Raw genomic sequence first — 21,662 nt, forward strand, 5'->3', positions numbered from 1 at the left:
AGATTCGTTACCCAAGTTGTTCTCATCACGTGAAATTTTCCGTCAACGGTACTGAGTAGCAATTTTAAGTTAATCAAAACTAAATACGTTTAAAAATTAGTTCCTCAGTCACCCTAGACACATTTCAAGTGCTCAACAGCTACCATTCTGGACGTCGCAGTAGTAATTTCCATCAAGTCTCAAATTGCATGATCACTTCAGACCTCACAGGGTGGCTTTGCTTGCTCTGAAACCCTGGATGGCCCAGGCTCTGCCCTCTGCTGGCTTGTCCTGCTTCCAACGCCATTTCTCTGTTGTTGGGCTGAGTTCCCTTTGTCAAATCCATAGTGCACAATCACACATATGGTGCACTGGGTAATTTTAAGGGACATCACTCACACCGCAGTGTGTGGCGAGTGGCCTTCAGTGATAACGTTGGGTCAGATGCCTCCTCGCCTGAAGCTTGGCATGATGGGGTAAAGCATCCAGAGAACCCTCAATTCCAGGTTCTCCCTTCATCAGCCTCCTTCATGCTCTGTTCCGTCTCCTTAACTTCCCTCCGATCTTCCCAGGATTGGGGCAGGCACCCGTGTTGTCTCTGATGATACTTCTCTCCAGAAGAGCTCTTTACCATGGACAGACACCTCCATAATGGCTCCATGGTCAGAGAGAGTTTGAGAAAATATCTTGTCCTCATCCTTCCTGATGAAGAAGGGATGAGATTAGGGCTGGGGGTCCTCATCAACCAGGGTATCATTACTAAAGATGAAAAAAATTTTTTTGTAAAAAAAAAAAAAAGAAACAGCAATTATATTTCAGAAGTTCTTTTGCAAGGATGAGGTAAACAGACACTTGATTTTACCATTAGAGAGAAACTGTGGAAACAATTTTACTGATGGTATATCCATCATCTCTGCTTCAAAGTCAAATGAAAACCTAGTGGTCTTCTTCAGACTGAAAACACGAAGTCAGTGGGAAATGGGAAAAGTCAGATGGCTGAGCTGTTCCATCATAGTCAGAGAAACCCTTTAATCATTGAGGCCACATGGCTCCATGAGTAACGGTTAGTGTTAAGTATAAGGGAGTGAGGATGGACGTGGATGGAAATCACTTTGAATCTTGGAAGCAAAAGTCAGCTGCACCCACAGAAGGAATCTGCCTCAACAACTGAACAGACAGTTTCCATTAGACAAGTCCAATCAAGAAGAAAGAAACACATCAGAAAAGATATAGGCTTTTCCGGGATCAAGTCAACAGCTCTCCATTCAAAGTTCAGGACAACCAAAGGTCCAAGGGAGGAATCTCAGGGAAGAGAGTCTCTCCTGCAAGGAGCCCGGAAGGAAAGCTACAGCTCTTAGAAAACTGGGAAGGGTAAGAACAGTGTCAGTGTAGGAGTTCTGTGCTCCAGGGGAGCAGCCATTTGGGGCAAGAATGTGAAGGTACATTTTTTATCCCAGGTCAACCATAAAAACATGCTGCTTCTTAGCGGCCCCTACCTCCGCAGAGGCCATGGAGGCACCAGTACCTGCAGTGATCTCACTGCTTAAGAACCCCCTTTCCCCTCCCTCCCATTCCTCCTATTCTTCAGGTTTAATCTCAAATTTATTGCTTTAGTCCTGCTGTCTCACACGTAGATTCTACTCTTTGATCTTTGGACAATATTTGACTTTTTATTGTAGTTTCTTCTCAAGGCTCTGTCTCGGGCCCCATGTTTTAAGGATGCATTTTTCCTCACCCAGAATAGTTCTGGGATAAATCATCTTCAGGGCTATTTAATCCATCGGGCGGCATAGGCACAAATCTAGGAGCCTAGGAGGTTTTCAGAGACCAGGAAGCATGTTTGAGTCCCGAAAAAAAAATACATATGGGCTTCACATAAGGTAAAGAAGCTAAAAAACTGAAAGTGATAAATGGTTAATTAAAATCTACAAATATAACAGTAGTCAACTGTCTTGTCAATTTTAGTATTTACATAAATTTCATTGCATTTGGATATAATTTTGGAAGTTGAAGTACCTTACATTGAAATACTTCCAAAGTATAAATAGTAATAGCTAACAAATCATAGCCAGTCATAAATTAAATGCTACCTGTAGCCAAATAGTTTTAAAAGTAAAAACATCCTTTCAAAAAAAAATTTACAGCCGAGAATTATATTTAGTGTGGGATGAAGGTTTGTTTTGATACGTTTTATATGATGCACAGTGGAGCCTCCATAGTAAAAGAATTCAGAGCCTACCAAGGCCTTAAAATGACCCTGGAAACCACTCTCCACCAAGTCCATACACAGCTTTTCCCTTTCCTGGATGAGGCAGTTTCACATCGTAGCAGTCAGTGAAATTTACATCCTGGACATACCAATTTCCAGCAGCGAGGAATTTGGCAATTTCGTTAGCCTCTCAGACTTCCACTTATGTGAATATGCAGAGGATTCCATAAGATGACAAGTGGGTCCAGTACCTAGTACTAGGCTGGCAGGAGTACCTAGTGGGTTGGTAGCAGAGTCTACAGAAAAGAGATGGGTTCAATCCTTGTGTCCTATGGGAGAGCAGAATTGAACAGAATTCAGAATTCAAGAATGGAATTCAAGATCAAGGATGTAAGGAGTTAAACTGTAGGAGGCTTCAGAACCTCAAACCTTATAAAATTCAGCATAGTCTATTAGGGGGAAGGATAGACTTAGGATGAGTGTGCTCCTGGCTCCTCGGGTAGGTTGCACTGTTGTCTCCACCGACTCCCTCCCTTCCCCGTGGGGTGATTATCCATTCTCACCCATTGCCATGTCTGTTGCAGAGCCACCATATGGGTAGAATACACTTCCTGCACCATAGCAGCTTGGCCACGTGACTTACCTCAGCCAATGGAAGTACAAAGGCCACGTGCAAGCAACAGCTTTAAGGGCAGTTGTGTGATTTGGCTCTGTCTCTTGTATTTTACCCTCGGCTTAATAATGATGTTGTGTACCAAAAAGGGGCTGCTTTTTTAGTCTGGCTCTTGGCATGAGAAGGCACGCGGGAGCAAAGCCACAGCTGCTGAGGTACAGCTGCTAACGTGGAATCATGCAAGAAATAAAACTTTTCTTGGTATAAGCCACTGGGGTTGGGGACCGGTTTGTCACTACAGGAAAACTGATTAATATGGGTGTTCAGAAAGAAAGATCCCCAAAGAGAGAGGGCTATTCTCATTGTCCCTTTATGGGTCTCATTTGAAAAAAAAAAAAAAAAAAGAAAGATTTTTGCATTAATCAGCAAAAAAGAAAATCAGCACGTTCCACTGCCTCCGTAATTATGTTGTGCACGCTTTACAGCAATTAGCACTTTAACAGAATTAGAAAGGTAACATTAAAGTTAATCCCTGTGCCACCCACGTCACACAGCCACAAGGGTCCATGTCAGGATGCTGGGAGTAAAGTCATGGAGCTGTTTCCACGGACAATGAAGTTACTAGTCTGTCCCTAATGACACCTTTTGGGATTTACGGACATAGGCATTTTACGATTTTCAATTACAAGTGTGAAATGTTGTTTGTTGCCAATTTCGTTAGCATTAGCAATTCTTTGCAAAATTCTTTCTGCGCTCCTTAGAAAATCAGCATTAATTAAATCAGCTCATTTCCCAACGGCTTAATTTAGCACAGTACTTATTTCTCTATGGTGCAAAGCTGTTCTCTGTCTGAACTCTAGATAAATGAAGTACCTTGATGAAGAAGAGCATAAACTTTCATCAGTCATAGTGAAGTAGCAACTACTAAGATTTTGTTGTTGTTCTGGTTTATTTTTACTTATTGAGCGGATGCTACTTTTAAATTTTCTTAGTATAGCCATCTGACCAGGCACTGAAACTTGAAACCGGGAGATTGTCTTTCTTTTGGAACCTTGGAATTACGGCACTAATCTGAACATTTTTGCATTATCCCATCGTCTACATATCCGCGCTCCTTAGTCTTACTGTATTTGTTTTATTCATTCATTCCGAAAATATTTATTGGCTATGTCAAGTACTGTTCTGTACCTTAGATATGCTGAAGAATAAGAGAAAGAACACATCACTCTACTAGATTTAGAAATTCGTAAGAAAAGATCTGCCTAGGTGGGGGGAATAGAAAGCTCAAAACCATGACATAAGGCTGAGCTCAGAGCATTTGAGGGATTTCCGGAAGACAGCGTTGCTAGAAAGGTTGAGAAAGTCTAGACCTTCAGGGCCTTGTGAACTACTCTAAGGAGTTTGGATTTTATTCTAATGGCAAGCCATGGGAAGATTTATATTTGAGAAACATCACTCTGGCTGCTGAATAGAGAAAGGGTATTAGAGGAGCAAGCAGGAAGGAGACCCATGAGAAGGCTCTTGGAGAAACATACAGGATGGTCAGTAGTGACATCGACTGGAGTTGTAGCAGTGAAGGTAGGAAGAGGTGGTCAGATTCAGTATGTAATTTGGATGTAGAACTTGCTGACCGGCTGGCTGTGCAGTGTGAGCAGAAAAATGTCAAGGATGACACTTCAGCTTTTGACCTGGATGATTGGGTAAAAGGCAGTACCATTACCTGTTATGGGCAAGATTAGGAAAGAAGCATATTATTTTGGGTAGGCCAAGGGGGAGATATTATATGTATTCCCATATGAAAGTGTTATATGTAGGGGGAAATTATGTGTTGCTGAGCTGCCTACAGGCTTGTTACTATGATGGCTGTCACTTCTCCTCCTGGGTTCTAAGATTTGCAAAAGCCACCTGGACATCTGGTAGACCATTTTAATTTGAAGCCAGGTAAACTTGCAAGAAAGTTGCAAGAAAGCCTCCTAAAAGTCATCTGTTAAGATTCTCATTATAAAGGAGGAGATGATTCAAAGACCCAGAAAAGCAGGCATATCTGTACTACATTATGCATGTAGCAGACGTCTGCTCATATTTGTTTTCGTTGCCTGACTTCCATCCCAGTAATTGTACTCAGTTTTTCTCTAGTGCATGAGCTGGAAAACTATGGCCTGTAGACAAAATCTGGCCTGTCTCCTTATTTTATAAATAAAGCTTTATTGGTACATAGCCATCTCTATTTGTTGCTGCAATGTCCGCGACTACTTTTAAGCTACAATGGCAGAGTTGAACAGACAGAACCTGGGTGGCCCACAAAGGGTAAAATGTTTATTATTGGTCCTTTTACAGAAAAACATGGCTGATTCCTGCATTGGTGGGACCATCATCCCCCAGCCTTCAGCCCATGTGTTTTGGGTAAAGCTGCACTCACAGACCCCATGGTTCACCTGGGCTAAACCAAACTCCACATTCCCTCTTACTGGCAGGAGTGATCCCTTTAGGGCTAAGTGTTGACCCCAGCTTGTCTAATCCATGAGAGCTCAAAATTTTGCCTGGAATTCTGGGACAAAGACTTTAGCTTTTTGGGCTGCTTGTGAGTCTAGAGGATGAAGCCCTAGGAGTGCTGGGAGCTACTTGGGACAGCTTTTTGGGGACCTATAGTAACACAAGACAGAAAAGAAGAGGTCTAGAGAGAGAGAGAGGGAGGGAGAGAGAGGGAAGCCTAAATTCTGGTCACGTGTCTTAAGTTCCTTCATCAAGTCCTGCCTGAAGCCAGTGCTAGGACTTTCCTGTCAAATTCCTTTTTCTTAATAAATTCCTTTTTGCTTAAGCCAAGCTAGATTGATTTTTTTGTCATTTGCAACTGAAAAAAACTAATGTATATAAATAGATATAATGCTGGATTGTAATGTATGTGATTTGATAATGAGATGAAATTTAAAAATGTATGCCTTTTAACATTCTATCTTTCCTATAAAATCCAGCTCAAATTCTTTCTTTGCCATAAAGTCTCAGCTGAAAGTGCATTTTCATTCCTTTACCTTCTCATAAGATTTTTTTCCTATGCAATTTTTGGAATATTTAAAATGTTCTACTTTATTCCATGGTTATTTGAAGGCAATTGTGTCTTCTGTACATGTGTTAAGGTCTGTGAGAGCAGAAGCCACATCTTACCTTTGCATTTCCCCTAATACCTAATACAATGCACAGCACTCCCATAGTAAGGACTAAAGAGATGACAAATTATTGAGTGTTCCTCTGTTTTGCACACTACCAATTAAAGATGAGGCAAAATGAGAGGGAGAAGGTTGAATGAAAGAGAAGATTAGTCCTGTTGCTTCCCCACCACCTTTGCAAACTTTGCCCCCCACTTCTCTGAACTGGGAGGAGAGAATATTTAAATTAGATGCCAGATTAAAGTATTGAACTTTTAAAAGTACTTGAATGATAAAAAGCGTATAATAACCCAAATAACCCTAAAGCTCTGGGATCTACCCAAATGTTGCAAAGAAATAGGATCATCAGATCTATCAAAACATATTTAAGGGCTTGATGTTGGGGGTGGGTGACAAAGAAAACCTTTTTCTAAGTGTACTCTACTGAATTCAGTCCATTCCATACTCTATTTATAAATTCTGTGCCTGGTTGTTTTGTCTTGCATTTTTGGCTTTGGAATTTAAATGCCAAACATCAAATCTTTAAATATTTAAATTCTTTATCTACAATGAAACATTAGATTTTACAGAGTAATTTATTTTTAAAGATATATTCCATATCATGTAATTCATCATTATGTATTATGTATTCACATTAGCTACTCATCAAATGGTATAATTAAATAACCAATTTAATTTAGCACGTGTTTATCGAGACTGTTTCATGTCCAAGACGAGTTTCTGAGCTCAAGAACTCTGGAGCTGATAGGGAGAGAAATAAAACAAATCTATACACAACTAGAACAAAGCATTTTGTTTTGATTGTTTGTTAGAATTGTCATCTCTCTGCTTACACTATCTCTTCATTCTTGCATGTTGTCTACTTTTTGCATTAAATTCCTTAGCATATTAATTATGTATATATTTAAATCCTAGTCTGATTATCTCAACATTTTTGCCATCTCTGGCTCTGGTTCTGATGCATGTTCAGTCTCTTCAAACTGTGTTTTGTACCCTTTTAGTATGCTTTGTAGTTTTTTGTTGAAAGGTGCACAGAATGTACTGAATAAAAGAAACGAAAGAGGACTTTAGTAATGCAGTAGTAAAGTATGGGGGCAGGGGGAGGACTCTACAATTTTATGATTAGGCCTCAGTCCTTTGGTGAGCCTGTGCCCCTATGAACTTCATCAGTACTTCTCAGTTTTCCTTTCCTTAGGTGTGACCACATAGCTAGAGGAAACTGGATTTAGGTATTTCCCTTTCTCCAGGTAGGTTAGGTTCTGACAAAACCCTAATAGATTAGGCCTTGGTAAAATAATTTATACTGAGGGCTGGCCTTGCTAAGAACAACAAAGTGCTTTGGTGTATTTAAAAATGGTTAGGGGCGCCTGGGTGGCTCAGTTGGTTAAGCATCTGACTCTCGGTTTCAGTTCAGGTCATGGTCTCAGGTCATGGGATTGGGCCCCATGTTGGGCTCCATGCTGGGGATTCTCTCTCTCCCTCTCTCTCTCTCTCTCTCTCTCTGCCTCTCTCCTGCTCACACTCTCTTTCTCAAAATAAATACATGAACACACAAAAAACGGTTAATTTTCCCTTTCCTCTGAATGAAGCGAGAGGGGATTTTCCTTCAATATTCATAGACCTCCTGGAGGTAAAACTCACAAAAGCATGGAGCCCTTTGTGATTGGCTCTGGGACCACTTTCCCTACAAATGAATTTATAAATAGGAGTTAAAATATTTGAGCATGGGTAAAAGGGAAGTGGAGGATTCCATGATCATGGGGTGTTTCCACCTGGGTAATAAAGAGATTAATAGTGCTATTAATAGAAATGCAGGATCACACGGAGAAGCTGATTTTGAGGGAAATTATGATGCCTTTAGTGTGGAGCACAATAAGATCGATAGTACTTCTTTCTTCCCCCAACATCAAGAATGATTCAGCTAAGCATGTTTAAACAAAACAAACAGCCTCCTCGCCCTAACTCAGGTAGATGGTCCCAGACACAGTTCTCTATTAGTGACACCCATTGGTGCTTCCAGTCAACATCTCCCAGTAAAGTCTCTCACCTGTTGTTCTTGGCAATGACAGTTTCCACTGGCCACTACTTCCAACAGTGGTTAGCATGAGTTGCCATAGTAACAGCTTCCAGTGGCCGCCCACATTGTCACAGGTCCTAAGCAGCAGCACCTCCCAGCAGATCTTCCTGCTGGTGAGCACTGCTCCAAGTGATTGCCAGCAGCTCCTGACTTCTATTTTCTTGGGATCCCACTAACATTTTAAAAAGTTAAATTTTAAAGGACCTGAACTCCAAAGACCTCAAGAAAGCTCCTGGTTTCCCTCAGTAGCTACTGGCAGCATTAGACTTCCAGCATCATCCCTCAAGGCCAGCTCTCAATAGGCTCCCTATAAAGCCATTCATTAGGAGCAGTTATAGTGCCCCACTGTTCTTTCCAGTTCTTTGTATCTCCACTGGCTACTCCACATACCTCTGGTAGAAAAATCCCACAGCTGGAGATGTTGAGCTTCCGGCTTGAAAGACCAATATGTGCTTTCTCACTGTGGGGTCCCCTATGTATTCCAGCTCATGGAACAATCTGTGTGTGTAGGAGGTCACGAGACAACCATACCATGTTTGGAATAGTGAGACACAAAGACGACCACAACAGAGTGTAGAATATTGACAAAGACTCAGACCCAAAACAATGAAAGCCACCAATGTTGTATGAGTGAACTAACAGTGTGTATAGTAGCCCCCAGGACCCTGTTTCTCTTGCCTTTCCCACTTTCTTTTGCTGGGTCCTCGAGGCAGAACACATGAACTGATTTTCCCCGAGTTCCAGCAGAGCCCCCGTCATCCCTAGAAGGCTGTCTCCCAAAGGTCACACTATTAAGTCCATGACGCCCTCCCAAAGTCCATGGCACTACATTGTCTGGCTCATGCCTCACACGCATCCCTTCTCCCACCACACCTCCACATTGAGACGTCTATGCAAACACAGTCTTGGGAATTGCCCCAGACCTTTGAGAGCTTCTTAATGTAAATATACAAACTTGCCTAATAACCCTGAGTTAAAAATTATGAATGACCTGAAATAATCTTCACACTGGGATTCATCAGCCCAAATTATGGGTGAAGTTTAAAAATCAACAAATAAATAAAGTGCAAAAAGGAGCAGTCGTGTTGTAGAAAAATTTTCCCAAATCCTTGCATTTAATGTCATTTTCAGTACCTCCTAATACCTCACTAAAGAGAGCATAAGAAATACTGATCACAGATCAGAAAAAAATTAGCTACAGAGGAATTCAGACTGGGGAGAAAAAAAGGGAACTGTGTTTATTCTCATTAAAAAAAATCCCCTAGAATGATATAAAAGAACAAAAGAGATAAAAAGAATAATAGTTTATCTTTTATTATTGTTAATGCTAAGGGTTTTCATTTTAAAGGATGTCAATCCCAAATGGAATAAGTCAGTATAAATTGGATTGAAAAACAGAATAGTCAACACTATTAACAGTGAACAAAGATGTATAAATTCAAAGATTTTTTTCATATGGATAATTGCATTCAAAATTTTCATCCCAATTTTCTAATTCAAATTACTCTACTGAATTTTGGATTATATATGGTTTTGTGTTAAATCTGTGTTTCCTAAATTCTATCTTTTTTGTATAGCACCCATCACATCAGCACTTAGATCTGGATACTTCATGTGCTTTGTATATTATTTTAATGAAGATGATGATGATTGACTGGAGGTTACTTGAAAAATGCACGATAATGACTACAAGATATTTCTCAACCAATTAGATTCATGGGCCTCATTATTATTCTCTTTGTCTTTATTACATCTTAGACTAAAAATGTAATTACCGTCGTATTTATTTTATAGCCCAACCTTTTCAGGGAAAGGACCCAGATGCTCTAAAGGACATTCATAAAGTCTGGTTCCTTGTATGAAACTGAGTCTATACAGAATAATGGTTTTTGAAATATCAGACAGCTGTGCTTGTTTTGAAATTTTATTTATTCATATATGAGTAAAACTTGCTGAGAGTATTATTTCCTCCCCACCCCCCTTCTCTTGGCTTCTCCTGCTCTGCCCCATGATGCTTCATGAATTGGTGTCACCAGTGCTGTTGTTTGTTTGTTTGTTTGTTTGTTTTAATTTGATAAGGGCAGTATGGATAGGAGCAGTTTTTGTTTGCCATAAAAGTAGTATTTTATGTCCATTTGCCTGCTTGTATCCTGCTGAAATGCACATACTCATAAAGTAATGTATTGATAACTCATTGCCAAAGAGAAACTTAACGTGGTGAGATGTTACTTTTCACGTGAGGGTTCCAGATACCTTAAAATCTTGTTGTGCCCTATAATTAAATAATGTTTATTAAGTCCCATTAACTATACATCAAACATATAGTTTCATGGTTTCTATTCATTAGTTTCATTTTGGAAGTATGTTTCAATGAATGAGCCTGCTGATAAGCTAGTAAAAAATAAATGTTGGAAGAGGTCAACCTGTCCTCTGAGATTTAAATAAAAATTAGTGTGAGTCCATCTGATATTAAAAGAGAAATCCAATGCCTCCCTAAAATATTTGTGCATTTGGAGGACTTTCTTCTTATAAATATTTATAGCTTTGAGCTTCTACCCCCATTAAATTCTCACTCTCATTTTCCATACTTATGATGCTATAATAGTTTCATTGTGTGCGAAACTTGTTACATGCACTATGTGTTATTTTTCAGAAGTTCATCATCTGAAACATCAAAAATAAGTTAACTATTTTCTATTTATAAAGTAATAATTATTCTTTTTTAAAAGTTTATTTATTTTTGAGGGAGAGAGAGAGAGAGAGAGGGAGGGAGAGAGTGGGAGAGGGGCAGAGAGAGGGAGACAGAGAATCCCAAGTAGGCTCTGCATCATCAGCACAGAACCCTCCTCGGGGCTCAAACCCACGAACCATGAGATCATGATCTGAGTTGAAATCAAGAGTCAAATGCTTAACTGACTGAGCCACCCAGGCACTCCAATAATTAATTCTTTGTAAACAATTTTGAAAATCTAGAATACTATATAGGTGGAAAAAATAACCCCCAGATAATCTTTATTAATGTTTTGGCAATATTTTTTTAAAATTAAAAATGTGCTTGAATTTATTTACTTCATTTCAAAATATTTCAGTTGAAATATAATATACATTAATAAACGTATAACACATTTTCTCATGCTCCACTCCAAAGTAACCACTATTCTGAATTCTATCACTGTCAATTAGTTTTGCCTATTCTTCGATGTCATATAGATGAAATCTTACAGCGTATATACTTTTGTATCTGGCTTCTTTCATTCAGCATAATGTCCATGGTTCTTTTTTTATTGATGTATATTATACCACTGTATCAATATTCTACATTCTATCCATTCTATTGCTGATGTACATTTGAGTTGTTTTCAGTTTGGGGATGGATAGAAGTGCTTCAAGAATTTTGTTTGTGTATTTTTTAAATTTCTCTTGGATCTATACGTAAGAGTAGAAGTTTACTTGCTGTGTCATAGGTAGTTCTGTATTTAGCTTTAACAGATACTGCCATATAGTTTTCCAGTTACTATATTTGTCTAAATTACATATGTTAACTGTGCTGACAAAAATTGTCTTAGAATTTGTTGAACTAATGCAAGTCTTAATATGTTTTACGTTCTTGAGATGTAAATTTTAATTAATCAATAATTAAGTAATTAAGAGTTCTTACTAACTCTTTTTTCACTATCTTTAAACATCTGATAGAGGATACAGATCTTCATGTCTATTACTTTGGATCCTGTATTTGGATATGGAATCTGACTTAGTATCTGAAGGGCATATTTTACATTGTTTATTCTTAGTCTTAGCAATAGTGTGTATATAATCAGTATGATTCATGAGGTAAAGAATAGCTATTAAAAAACTTATGAAGGGAAAAAACTTATGAAGGAAAAGCTTTCATGGTTTCATTTATGGCATGGGGGAATGAGGTAAGAAAATACACTGAATATATATGAATATATGTGAATTCCCTAGAGGGCACATGTGTTTTACACATGCTTCTAGGCACATGGCTAATTAAGGAATAGTGGCTTGAATAGCTAAGCTATTTATTTATTTACATGTTATGAACAGTTCAGATAAATCCAAAATCATGAAAACTTCAAACACATTTTGGCATATTCTCTGCTATTTTATAGTGAGGAGGTGAAAGACTTATTTTAAAAATCTTTCTGATTAGGGGCGCCTGGGTGGCTCAGTAGGTTAAGTGTTTGACTTCGGCTCAGGTCATGATCTCACTGTTCATGAGTTCAAGTCCCGCGTTGGGCTCTGTGCTGACAGCTCAGAGCCTGGAGCCTGCTTCAGATTCTGTGTCTCCCTCTCTCTCTGTCCTTTCCCCGCTCACACTGTCTCTCTCTGGCTCTCAAAAAATGAATAAATGCTAAAAAAAAAAATTAAAAAAATCTTTCTGATTATAAAATAATGCATGTTCATTTCTGAGAATTTGGAAAAACTCAGAAAATTATTGTAAAAGAATACAAAATTACTTTAACCATCATGAGATGAGTACCATAAATTAAGAGATTTATTTCCTTTAAAAGTTATCTCAGAATTATGTCTGATGTTGGAACAGAAGGGGCCAATTGCTTCTGAGGTGCTGTGAAATGTGTAGAGTAATAAAAATCTGATACTGAAATCATCAAAGATTTTGTGTAGAATGACTAGATTCTCTGTCATTCTCAAGTGACCGATTAGGTGTTTTTCTTCAACTATCAGAATGAACTAAAAATTTAAGGACAGTTGATAGGCTTAGCGCACTGCAATTCTTATCCTTATAGAAGTCCAAATTGCCCCATCTTTAATAGGAGTCTTTTAAATTTGCCTCCTGTACCTTTTTGATATGATTTCAATGGTCTTTGTTAACTTCCTTCTTATCCAATATGAAAAGGTAGTCCCTGAATAAATGTGTTTATCTTACACATTTCTTCTGCTAGACCCGGAATAAGCCTTAGTTTCTTTTAGTGGAAAATAATATTTGAAGAGCACAGTATTGGCCTATGGATGGTTATTCCTCTTGAGTTGTCATTGTATCTAAGCCTTTTTAGTGAGCAGATGTAGGAAAAATTGTATGTATGTGTATGTGTGTGTTAAAAGATAAAATAGATCATAAGTTTATGCTGATTATTTCTATTCAAATTCAGAACTACAGAATTTAACTTAACCACTTTTATGTTACGTCTGTATTTTGAGACTTCCTCACTAAGAATCCCAGTACTCACCAACACTCACGATAGAATTAGAATATTCATAATGACTCACTTGCTTTATCCCACATTATACAACCAATAGTCTCAGAATAACAATACCAGCACCACCAATAAAAGCAGTTAAATATTTAGGGAGAGGCATCTATGTCCATTCTCTTAAAAATAGCTGCAGTCTACACTATCAGAACATGCTGTATAGCCACTATACCGTGTACATTCTCCTCTGTAACCTTCATTAATTTTAGTTCTAAAGATAAGCTATATTTAATGTTCATATACCAGTTCTTATATTAATATCTCTCAGATATTTTTGTTCTCTGAGCTTTCTATCTAGTAGGTTTTTCAGAAAGGGCCCATAGGAACAATACACTGTAAATTCTTCCCTATTTTTGGCAGTTTGTCTGTGTCTTTTATTCTTGAATGTTAGTTCTGTAGGATAAAAATTCCTTAATTTATATTTTCTTTCTTTGAGTATCCTAAATGTTATTCCAATTTTTTGGTATGAAGTGTTGCTGTCCAAAAGTCTGATACTGAGTTAATTTTCTTTTACTTATAAGGTTCATGTTCTTTTTGCCTAGATGTTCTGATGGTTTTTCCTTGTGTTTATATTTCAGCAATTTTGCTAGACTATGTCTTGATGTTGGTTGATTTTATCAGGTACATGGCATGCTCTTTCTTTAAAAAAATTTTTTTTAAATGTTTATTTGTTTTTGAGAGACAGCACAAGTAGGGGAGGGGCAGAGAGAGGGAGACACAGAATCAAAGCAGGTTCCAGGCTTTGGGCTGTCAGCACAGAGCCTGACATGGGGCTTGAACTCATGAACCACAAGATCATGACCTGAGCTGAGGTCAGACGCTTAACCGACTGAGCCACCTAGGCACCCCCATGGCATGCTCTTTCAGTATATGCTTTCAAGTCACTTTTTATTTCAGTAAAGTTTTCTTGATTTATACTTTTTGTTTTTTTTCTTCTCCAGGACCTCCTACTATCCATATGTTAGATCTTCTTTGCCTCTCTACAATATTTATCAATTTTTCTTGAAACATTTTCATTTCTTTTAATTTAAAAGATTTCCTTCCTCACCATCTATTTTTTTTTTAATGTTTATTTAATTTTGAGAGAGAGGGCATGAGTGGGGGAGAGGCAAAGAGAAAGGGAGACAGAAAAGCTCAAGCAGGCTCTGCGTTGTCAGCACAGAGCCCAACACAAGGCTTGAACCCATGAGCCATGAGATCATGACCTGAGCTGAAACCATGAATCAGAGTCATAACCAACTGAGCCATTCAGGCACCCTTCTTGTGTTCGTTCTTGTTTGATACATTTCTTTTATTTCTAATTCCTTCCTGAGTTTTATCAACACATTTCTATGTTTTGCTACCTCTGATTTATATTGCTATTTTATGTCATTAGTTGTTTCCTTTGTATAATTTATGTCTAATCTTATTTTCTTAATGTTCTTTTGAAATAATATAGTTTTGATGTGTTTCTGGGCATGTATTTCTGGCATGCTTTTATTATCTGTAAAGATTTATTCTGCCCTTTATTATTTTCATATAATAACCTTGTATGGGATTTGGCTATGATAATTTTGTTTTCCAATTTGTTATGTGAAAATAGTTTTCTTGAACTTGGTTCAGTAAGGACGCTTGGTTTAGACCGCTTTTCGAATTTCACGGAGATACTCTTTTATTGTCTTCATGCGTTTAAAACAATATGGCAGTTTACTTTCCTCAGATTTCCAATCTTTGTTCTCTCCTCATTTTTATCTAGACCTTCGCTTTCAACATCTTTGTTGTCTCTGACCTGCTCAATTTTGATTCCATTCCCATGAGCATGGAGTCTTCCCTTGGGAGAGAGCCCTGGTTTGTAAGATTTATTTGAGTGGGCACAAGCTTTACCCTCAAATTGGTCTCCCGTATTTCACTGTTGGCAATTTTGGATCTCTGTTCTTCTCAGAAGCCTGATATCCTGTTGCAACTCTTTGCTTGTTCCCACACATATGCTGACATAGGGCACGTCTTGTGGTGGTTAATGATTTTCTCCCCCTAACATTTGGGGTTGAAGGGATGCCTTGCCACCTAATTTTGTTATAAATATTGTTCCTGGGATTTTGATTTTGCAGTGCAGTTACTTGGTTTTTATGTGGAAAATGGAACTATCTAAAATCTATGCTTCCGTTACTACTTCTATTTTCCCAGAATTCTCAAATTCCTTTTAAAACACTCTGGCTCACTTACCATGGCCCTTCATCTTTGCATCTAGGAGTAAATTGACGGAAAAAACATGTGAACGAGACAGTGTACCCTGTACGTGTATGTACATGTGGGTTTATTTGCGGAAGTGAGGTACAGCTGCTGACAATGTGGCAATATATGTATATAGGTGCATCCTAAAAGTTCAATGTTTTGACTTTGCACATTTTGACCATGGGAAGTTTTCCCTTTGGTTTGTGGCATCACACTGTTTGTAGAACCAGTCTTTATTTTCGAATGTATTTTTGTCTCTTGGAATGACACTGACACTACAACATTGCTAATTACCCTGTGAGGGGTTAGTTTGTCTACAACTATTTTGTTCCCCCCTAGAATCCACAGCTCTACAGATTCTGGGGAATATTATGCTTTAAGCTGTCTTTGGAATATTTTTGTTGGCTACATACTTCAGTTCACTTTTTGGTACAGGCCCACATAGGCCCAGTATCATTTCCAGGCTTCTTGAACAATTTCCTTTTGTCACTTACCAACCTCTTGGTAAGCTATTGATCTTGAAATCTAATAGTCAAAAGCTTGGGACAATAGAAGAGTTGCTTTTAATTGAAGACAAATTTCTATTAATGTTAGTAGAAATTATCCTCCTTTTCTACTTATGCCATCATCTATTTGTGATTGGTTATCATGGCAACTGAAAACTGAATTATACAAAAATGCAACTTATTAATGGTTCCATCAGGATGCAGATTTTATACTTTTCAAATTTAACAGTAAACTTTTTGAAGTTCAAAAACAGATATGGTAGAGCATACAAACTCAAAAAATAGTTAAAACATTTTCTATGTGTAAGGTATAGACTATAGTTTGTGATATGAAGGTTGGAAATTAAATGCCTACAATGGTCAGAGAGGTATTAAATGTAGACAAGACCAAGTGTAATCAACAGGGGTTGTTGGAGACTAAAGTTACCTAGAGAGAATTTAATTTTTCAGTGTTATTATTTATTTTTGAGAGAGAGCAAGAGAGCGCACACGCGCAAGCCGGGGAGGGGGCAGATGATCCAAAGCAGGCTTGCTCTGACAGCAGGGAGCCGAGCCCAGCCCGATGCTGCATGCAGGTCTCAAACTCATGAACTGTGAGATCATGACCTGAGTCAAAGTTGGATGCTCAACAAACTGAGCCACCCAGGTGCCCCTAGAGAGAATTGAATTTAAATGTTTATAAGGTACTGTGAATGTAACAAAAAAAAAAAAATGCCTATGTGTGTGTGTGTGTGTGTGTGTATAAATATATACTGTGTATGACTGTAAGTTTGTGACACTTGATTCAGTGTGAAATAGGTTTATGTAAAATTCTATTGAATTGATTAACCAATTTATCAGTATAATAAAAGAGCCTTAGAAAATTATAGATGAATTATTTTAAAACAAAAGCTTCCCACAGAAACTCAAGAAAACTCAGAAACGTTTAGAAGAGTAAGTGAATGGACACACTTTTTATAGAAAAAATATATACTTTATTTTCAACTAGAAAGGTGCAAACATGTAACTTTTGGTCACATTCTCAACAAATAAACTGTCCAAAAAACAGTCATAGTCAAAGTAGAAACAAATGCTTCCAGGTGGAAAAACTGATCATCTATACAGAGCCACTCATTTTTTTTTTTAATAAAGGCCACTTGTTCATTAAAACAAGGCTACCACATTTTCAACTGACAAATTAGACTTCTAAGGACATCACTGCCTCATATTCAGTAAACAATCTGTTTTGATGGAGTATCACTCTGACCAGAATTTCCATTTGAATATCCATTTCATGCTTTGAATTATCAGATAAGCTTTTCATCCTACCTATGGTGTTCAGAATTGAGGCTAACATTTGAAATATCAAAGCATAAAAACATAAACAAAAAGGCACAAACAACTTTAAATTAACTTAGATAACTGTACAAATATATATATATATTTATATATATATATATATATATACACACACACACACACACACACAATATTTACAGTGTCAATTAAAAAAAAAAAATCTGGCTTGTTACAGGCAAATTAGCTTGCCACAAGCTGTCCAGTCTAATAGACAGGATTCTGATTCCTGAACAGTGTCATTCAAATCAGAATGTCAGAGCTGAATCTGCTGTTCTGACTTAAAGAAGAACTTGACCCAGCCTCATGAAGGCTGGAGGACACACATCCTAGCCGTTGCTGGAGCTACAGTAGGCAGGTCAGTGAGCATGCTAAAATTTTCCTTCTCAATCACACTCCAAAGAGCAGGCCCCTACCACTTTAAGGTGACAATCATTTCTACAGGTGCCCCCCCCACCCCCCACTGCTCCTCAAGCCACACCTTAGTCTACATTCTGGTGCTCTGTGCTAATGTAGTCCCCCCACCCCGGTCAAGTCTTAACTTTCTTCAAACCAGTGTCTGGGTTGATAAGACTCTTTTGTTTGAATGTCACATGGCACAATATTTTGAATTCGGTGGGACTGTTTCTCTCCCCCAGTTAGAAAAACAGATTTAAATAACTTGTACTACTGAAATCATGTTTACACAAAAATGAGATGTGAATCAGTTCAAGTTATAGCCTAATGAGTTAATGTCTCTCACACTCTCTGGCTTTAGGCCATGTCTCCATACATCTTCCTGTAGTACAGGGACTCAAAGATGTCGTTGTCTCCAGGACAGTTGTAATGGCAGGCACAGGTCTTGATGAACATCATACTCTTCTTCATGAGCTCCCCGTCGGGGCACTTGAACTCCACAGGCAGAGTCGTGGTTCTGTGTGGGGTGCAGCACCGGCCATCTGTGCACACGCCACAGAACTTAGCCCGGTAAGTCTTCACGCTGGTACAGCCAGAAAGCTCAAACTTGACAGGCTTGGAGATTTTGGGGGTACGGATGCACTTTTTGCCCTTCTAAGGAAGACAAAGCAGAAGAAAAAAAAAATCAATGATTCTCTAAGGGGAGTGGCTTTCTTCAAGCTCTGTGTGTTTTAGCCTTATGTTGTCTGACTTTTGTTTATATTTTGAGGAGAGGAAGTTGGCCTCTCACTTGCCAGTTTTCCAAAAATAGACATGGCCTCTCCCGGGATGTCTTGAATTAACTAACCGTGTGGAGAATTTCATAGTGGAAAGCTAGTGGTTTCTATTACACAACAGCCCATTCCAGCAAAACAGCTCAACGGTTAGATATTTTTGGAGATAAAAGGTCTATAATAACAAGGATGGGGAGACCCAACTTTAGTCCTAACCATTATCATTCCATGCAAGTTCGTTCATAGGAGCAGAAAATGTACCTTAATGTTCTCTTCCAGGTCGGCTTCGCAAGGCCTGACCATGCACAGGCGGCTCTGCTTCTCCAACCTGCAGAAGGCGTTGTCATTGGTAACCCGGGTGGAGATGCCCATCCCACAGGTCTTGGAACAGGCGCTCCACTCTGTGGTCTGGACCAGGCAGTTGGCCCGGATCATAGTTGGGTCTGGGCCAAATGTGTCTTCCAGTCGGTAAGCTGTGAGAGCAGAGCACACAAACACAAGGTAAGACGCCAGGATAAGACATTTCCCCCTTCCCCTGGCAGAGTTAGGAGTCAGCCCCTGGGGGGAGGATCACTACACTGACTTAGAGGAAGATCCAACTCACCGGCGAGGGCAGGGCCAACCACGGTGTGGTCCTTGGGCTCGTCGCACACCCACTCCTCGCAGCATTTCCCGGGCAGCTTGACCCTCCGCGGGAAGGGGCAGTCAGGGCTGGGCAGGCGGACGTCCATGCTGCACAGGGGCACGCAGCCCACCGCCCCGTCCAGGCAAGTGCACTGGTATTTGCAGCTGCTCTGGAAGGACTCGCCGCTCCGGTACACGGTCCCTCCGAAGACGCAGGGGGCACCATCTTTGGCTGAGGGAGAGGAAGGGAACAGGGGTCAGGCATCGGTGGCGGGAGGCGAGTCGGGGGTGCGCGGGGAGCAGGGCTCCGGGGTGGGGTCGGGCGGCCGGGGCACCGCCGGAGGCGGCGCGGGGCGAGGGGCGCGGGGCGAGGGGCCCGGGCCGCGGCGCTTACCGGTGCACACGCCGATCTTGCGGTTGGCCGGGGAGCCGAAGTCGCAGAAGAGGCCCTTGTGTGGGTCGCAGGGGTCGCGCTCCGTGCACAGCTCGCCCAGCTGCTTGGCGCACACGCGGCAGCAGCCGCAGCCGTCCAGCACGAGGCTGACGCCGGCGGGGCAGCGCGGCGCCGGCGCGGCCGCACACTGGCACGGGCCGCCGCAGTCCTGGCCGGCGGCGGGCTGCGGGGAGGAGGGGGCGGTCAGCGGGCGCACGTCGCTCGGCGCCCCGGGCCCTGCCCCGCCCTGCCCCGCACGCCCTCCCCCAGGCGGCGGCCGCCGCGGGGCTCTCGGCTTACCCGGCCGCAGAGGGCGAACAGGAGCACGAAGGCGCAGCGGACCGGGCCCAGGCCGGCGGCGGACATGGTCTGGCGCTGCGGGCGGGGCGGACGGCGGGCGGAGTGCGGCGGCGGCGGCGGCGGCGGCGGGGTGGGCGCGGCGGTCCCGGCGCTGGATCGCGGGCTCGGGCTGGAGGTGGGTGCCTGGGCGCACCGGGCTGAGGTCTGGGAGCTGTCGGCCGGGGCGGCTGCCGTCGGAGGGAGGCGGTCGGTCGCCGGGGTTGGAGTTGCACTGGCTGCCTCCTCTCAGTGGGAAGAGTTGTTGTGTGAGGCTGAGGCGGGCGGCCCGCGGCTTTTATACGCTCCGGGCGGCCCCGGCTCGCCAATGAGCTGAATGGAGTCCTACACAAACAGGGACATTCCTCGCATTCCTCCCCACCTTCCTGCCTCATCAACTCACACCGGATTGATCCTGACCCCTTGACACTCAGCATTCCTCCCGTCTGAAAAAGCTGGCACACTCTAGCTCACCAGAAAGAAAAAAAAAAAAAAAAGCCTCAGTATTTCCAGCACCAAATAGGATTTTTTTTTTCCCCTTGCTTCTTCGCACCACTCCTGATTTATAGCATTGAAAAACACATCAGCAATTACTGTTATTTTTTATACTACTCTCTTCTGTTCCTAACAACTGTGCCCGCTCTACCCACTGACATACATGCTTTTTAGGAGGTAGGCAGCCCAAGAGGCTAACAGCAGGGCTTCCTAAAAAATTCGAAAGGGTTTCTTTCCTGATTATTTTTGTAATGATTTTAATTTTAGAGGCTGTCTGTCTTTGAAAACTCTTCAGAGAGCAGAGGAGGAGTTGATTGCTTTTACCCAGCTGGAATCCCCAAGAAGCTTACCTGTAAACTCCAAGTTCCATATTGGAGATGTAGGAATTTGATCATTTGTCACTTGAGATAATGGTTTGGATGCCTATTGCCCTATGAGAAAGAGAACAAAGCCAGGGGTCAGGGTATGGATGCAGTTTTCTGGGGGAGATTTCCAGCACTCTTGCTTTGTTTTCTCTTAATATATGTAACAGTTTTATTGTTGGGGGTATAGGGAGGGAAAGAGATGAATGGGCATCAGTATTTCCAGAAAAGTGGGTCTGTTGTCATGTCAGAGCAAATGATTATGTGTTGAGGAGGTAGAGGCTCTGGGTGTTGGGAAGAGAGGGGAACCATCCAGGAGAGACAGCAAGAAGCTTGGGGTTTAGTCGGGGTGTTTTAAACACAGTTTGGGTCTTTGAGAAATGAGTGCTTTTTTTTTTAATACTAAAATTTATAATCTTCGAATGTGGATCGGACTTGGTTTGTTGCAGTAAAAAAATCTGATAATATAACAAGAACAGTGTACCCCATTAATATCTGGTTGTAAACTTAGAGTGTCTATGTATAATATATTTTAGTGACTCTCCATACATCTGTGAATAGTGATTGTGACTTCTTACTGCCCAAGGAGCCTGCAGCCTAGTGGAGTGAGATCCGGTGAAGGAAACAACAGGTTTTGTCCTCTTTGCTTGTGTGCAGATGCCCAAAACAGCCAATAAAGTCTAAGCACATTTCTGTTTCCTAATATCGCTAGTTTCACTAAGGACTTAATTAACCATACTTTCATTTAGAATCTATTGATTAACTTCTCCCCACCCTTTTTTTTTTTTTTTTTTTTTTTTGATAACTCCAGTTACCATTGTCTGTAAAGAGACAGATTCCAGATCGGTCCATTTTTTTCTATTGTGATGCCACCTCATTTGACCCTAGTGTTACCAATGAGTAAATTCATTTCAT

The 21,662-nt window shown here is 40.7% G+C and overlaps 1 protein-coding gene across 1 annotated transcript; it reads right to left on the reverse strand.

The window, feature by feature from the left end:
• Window positions 1-16,944: 16,944 nt before the first annotated feature.
• On the reverse strand, window positions 16,945-20,021 carry CCN2 (cellular communication network factor 2). Its single transcript, XM_023254377.2, has 5 exons — window positions 19,855-20,021; window positions 19,516-19,738; window positions 19,102-19,353; window positions 18,759-18,970; window positions 16,945-18,378 (listed from the first exon to the last, which is right to left on the reverse strand). Exons 1-5 carry the CDS (start codon window positions 19,918-19,920, stop codon window positions 18,082-18,084), a joined length of 1,050 nt encoding a protein of 349 aa, XP_023110145.1. The 5' UTR covers window positions 19,921-20,021; the 3' UTR covers window positions 16,945-18,081.
• Window positions 20,022-21,662: the final 1,641 nt, after the last annotated feature.

Source organism: Felis catus, chromosome B2 (genome assembly GCF_018350175.1).
Source record: "Felis catus isolate Fca126 chromosome B2, F.catus_Fca126_mat1.0, whole genome shotgun sequence".
Lineage (NCBI taxonomy): Eukaryota > Metazoa > Chordata > Mammalia > Carnivora > Felidae > Felis > Felis catus.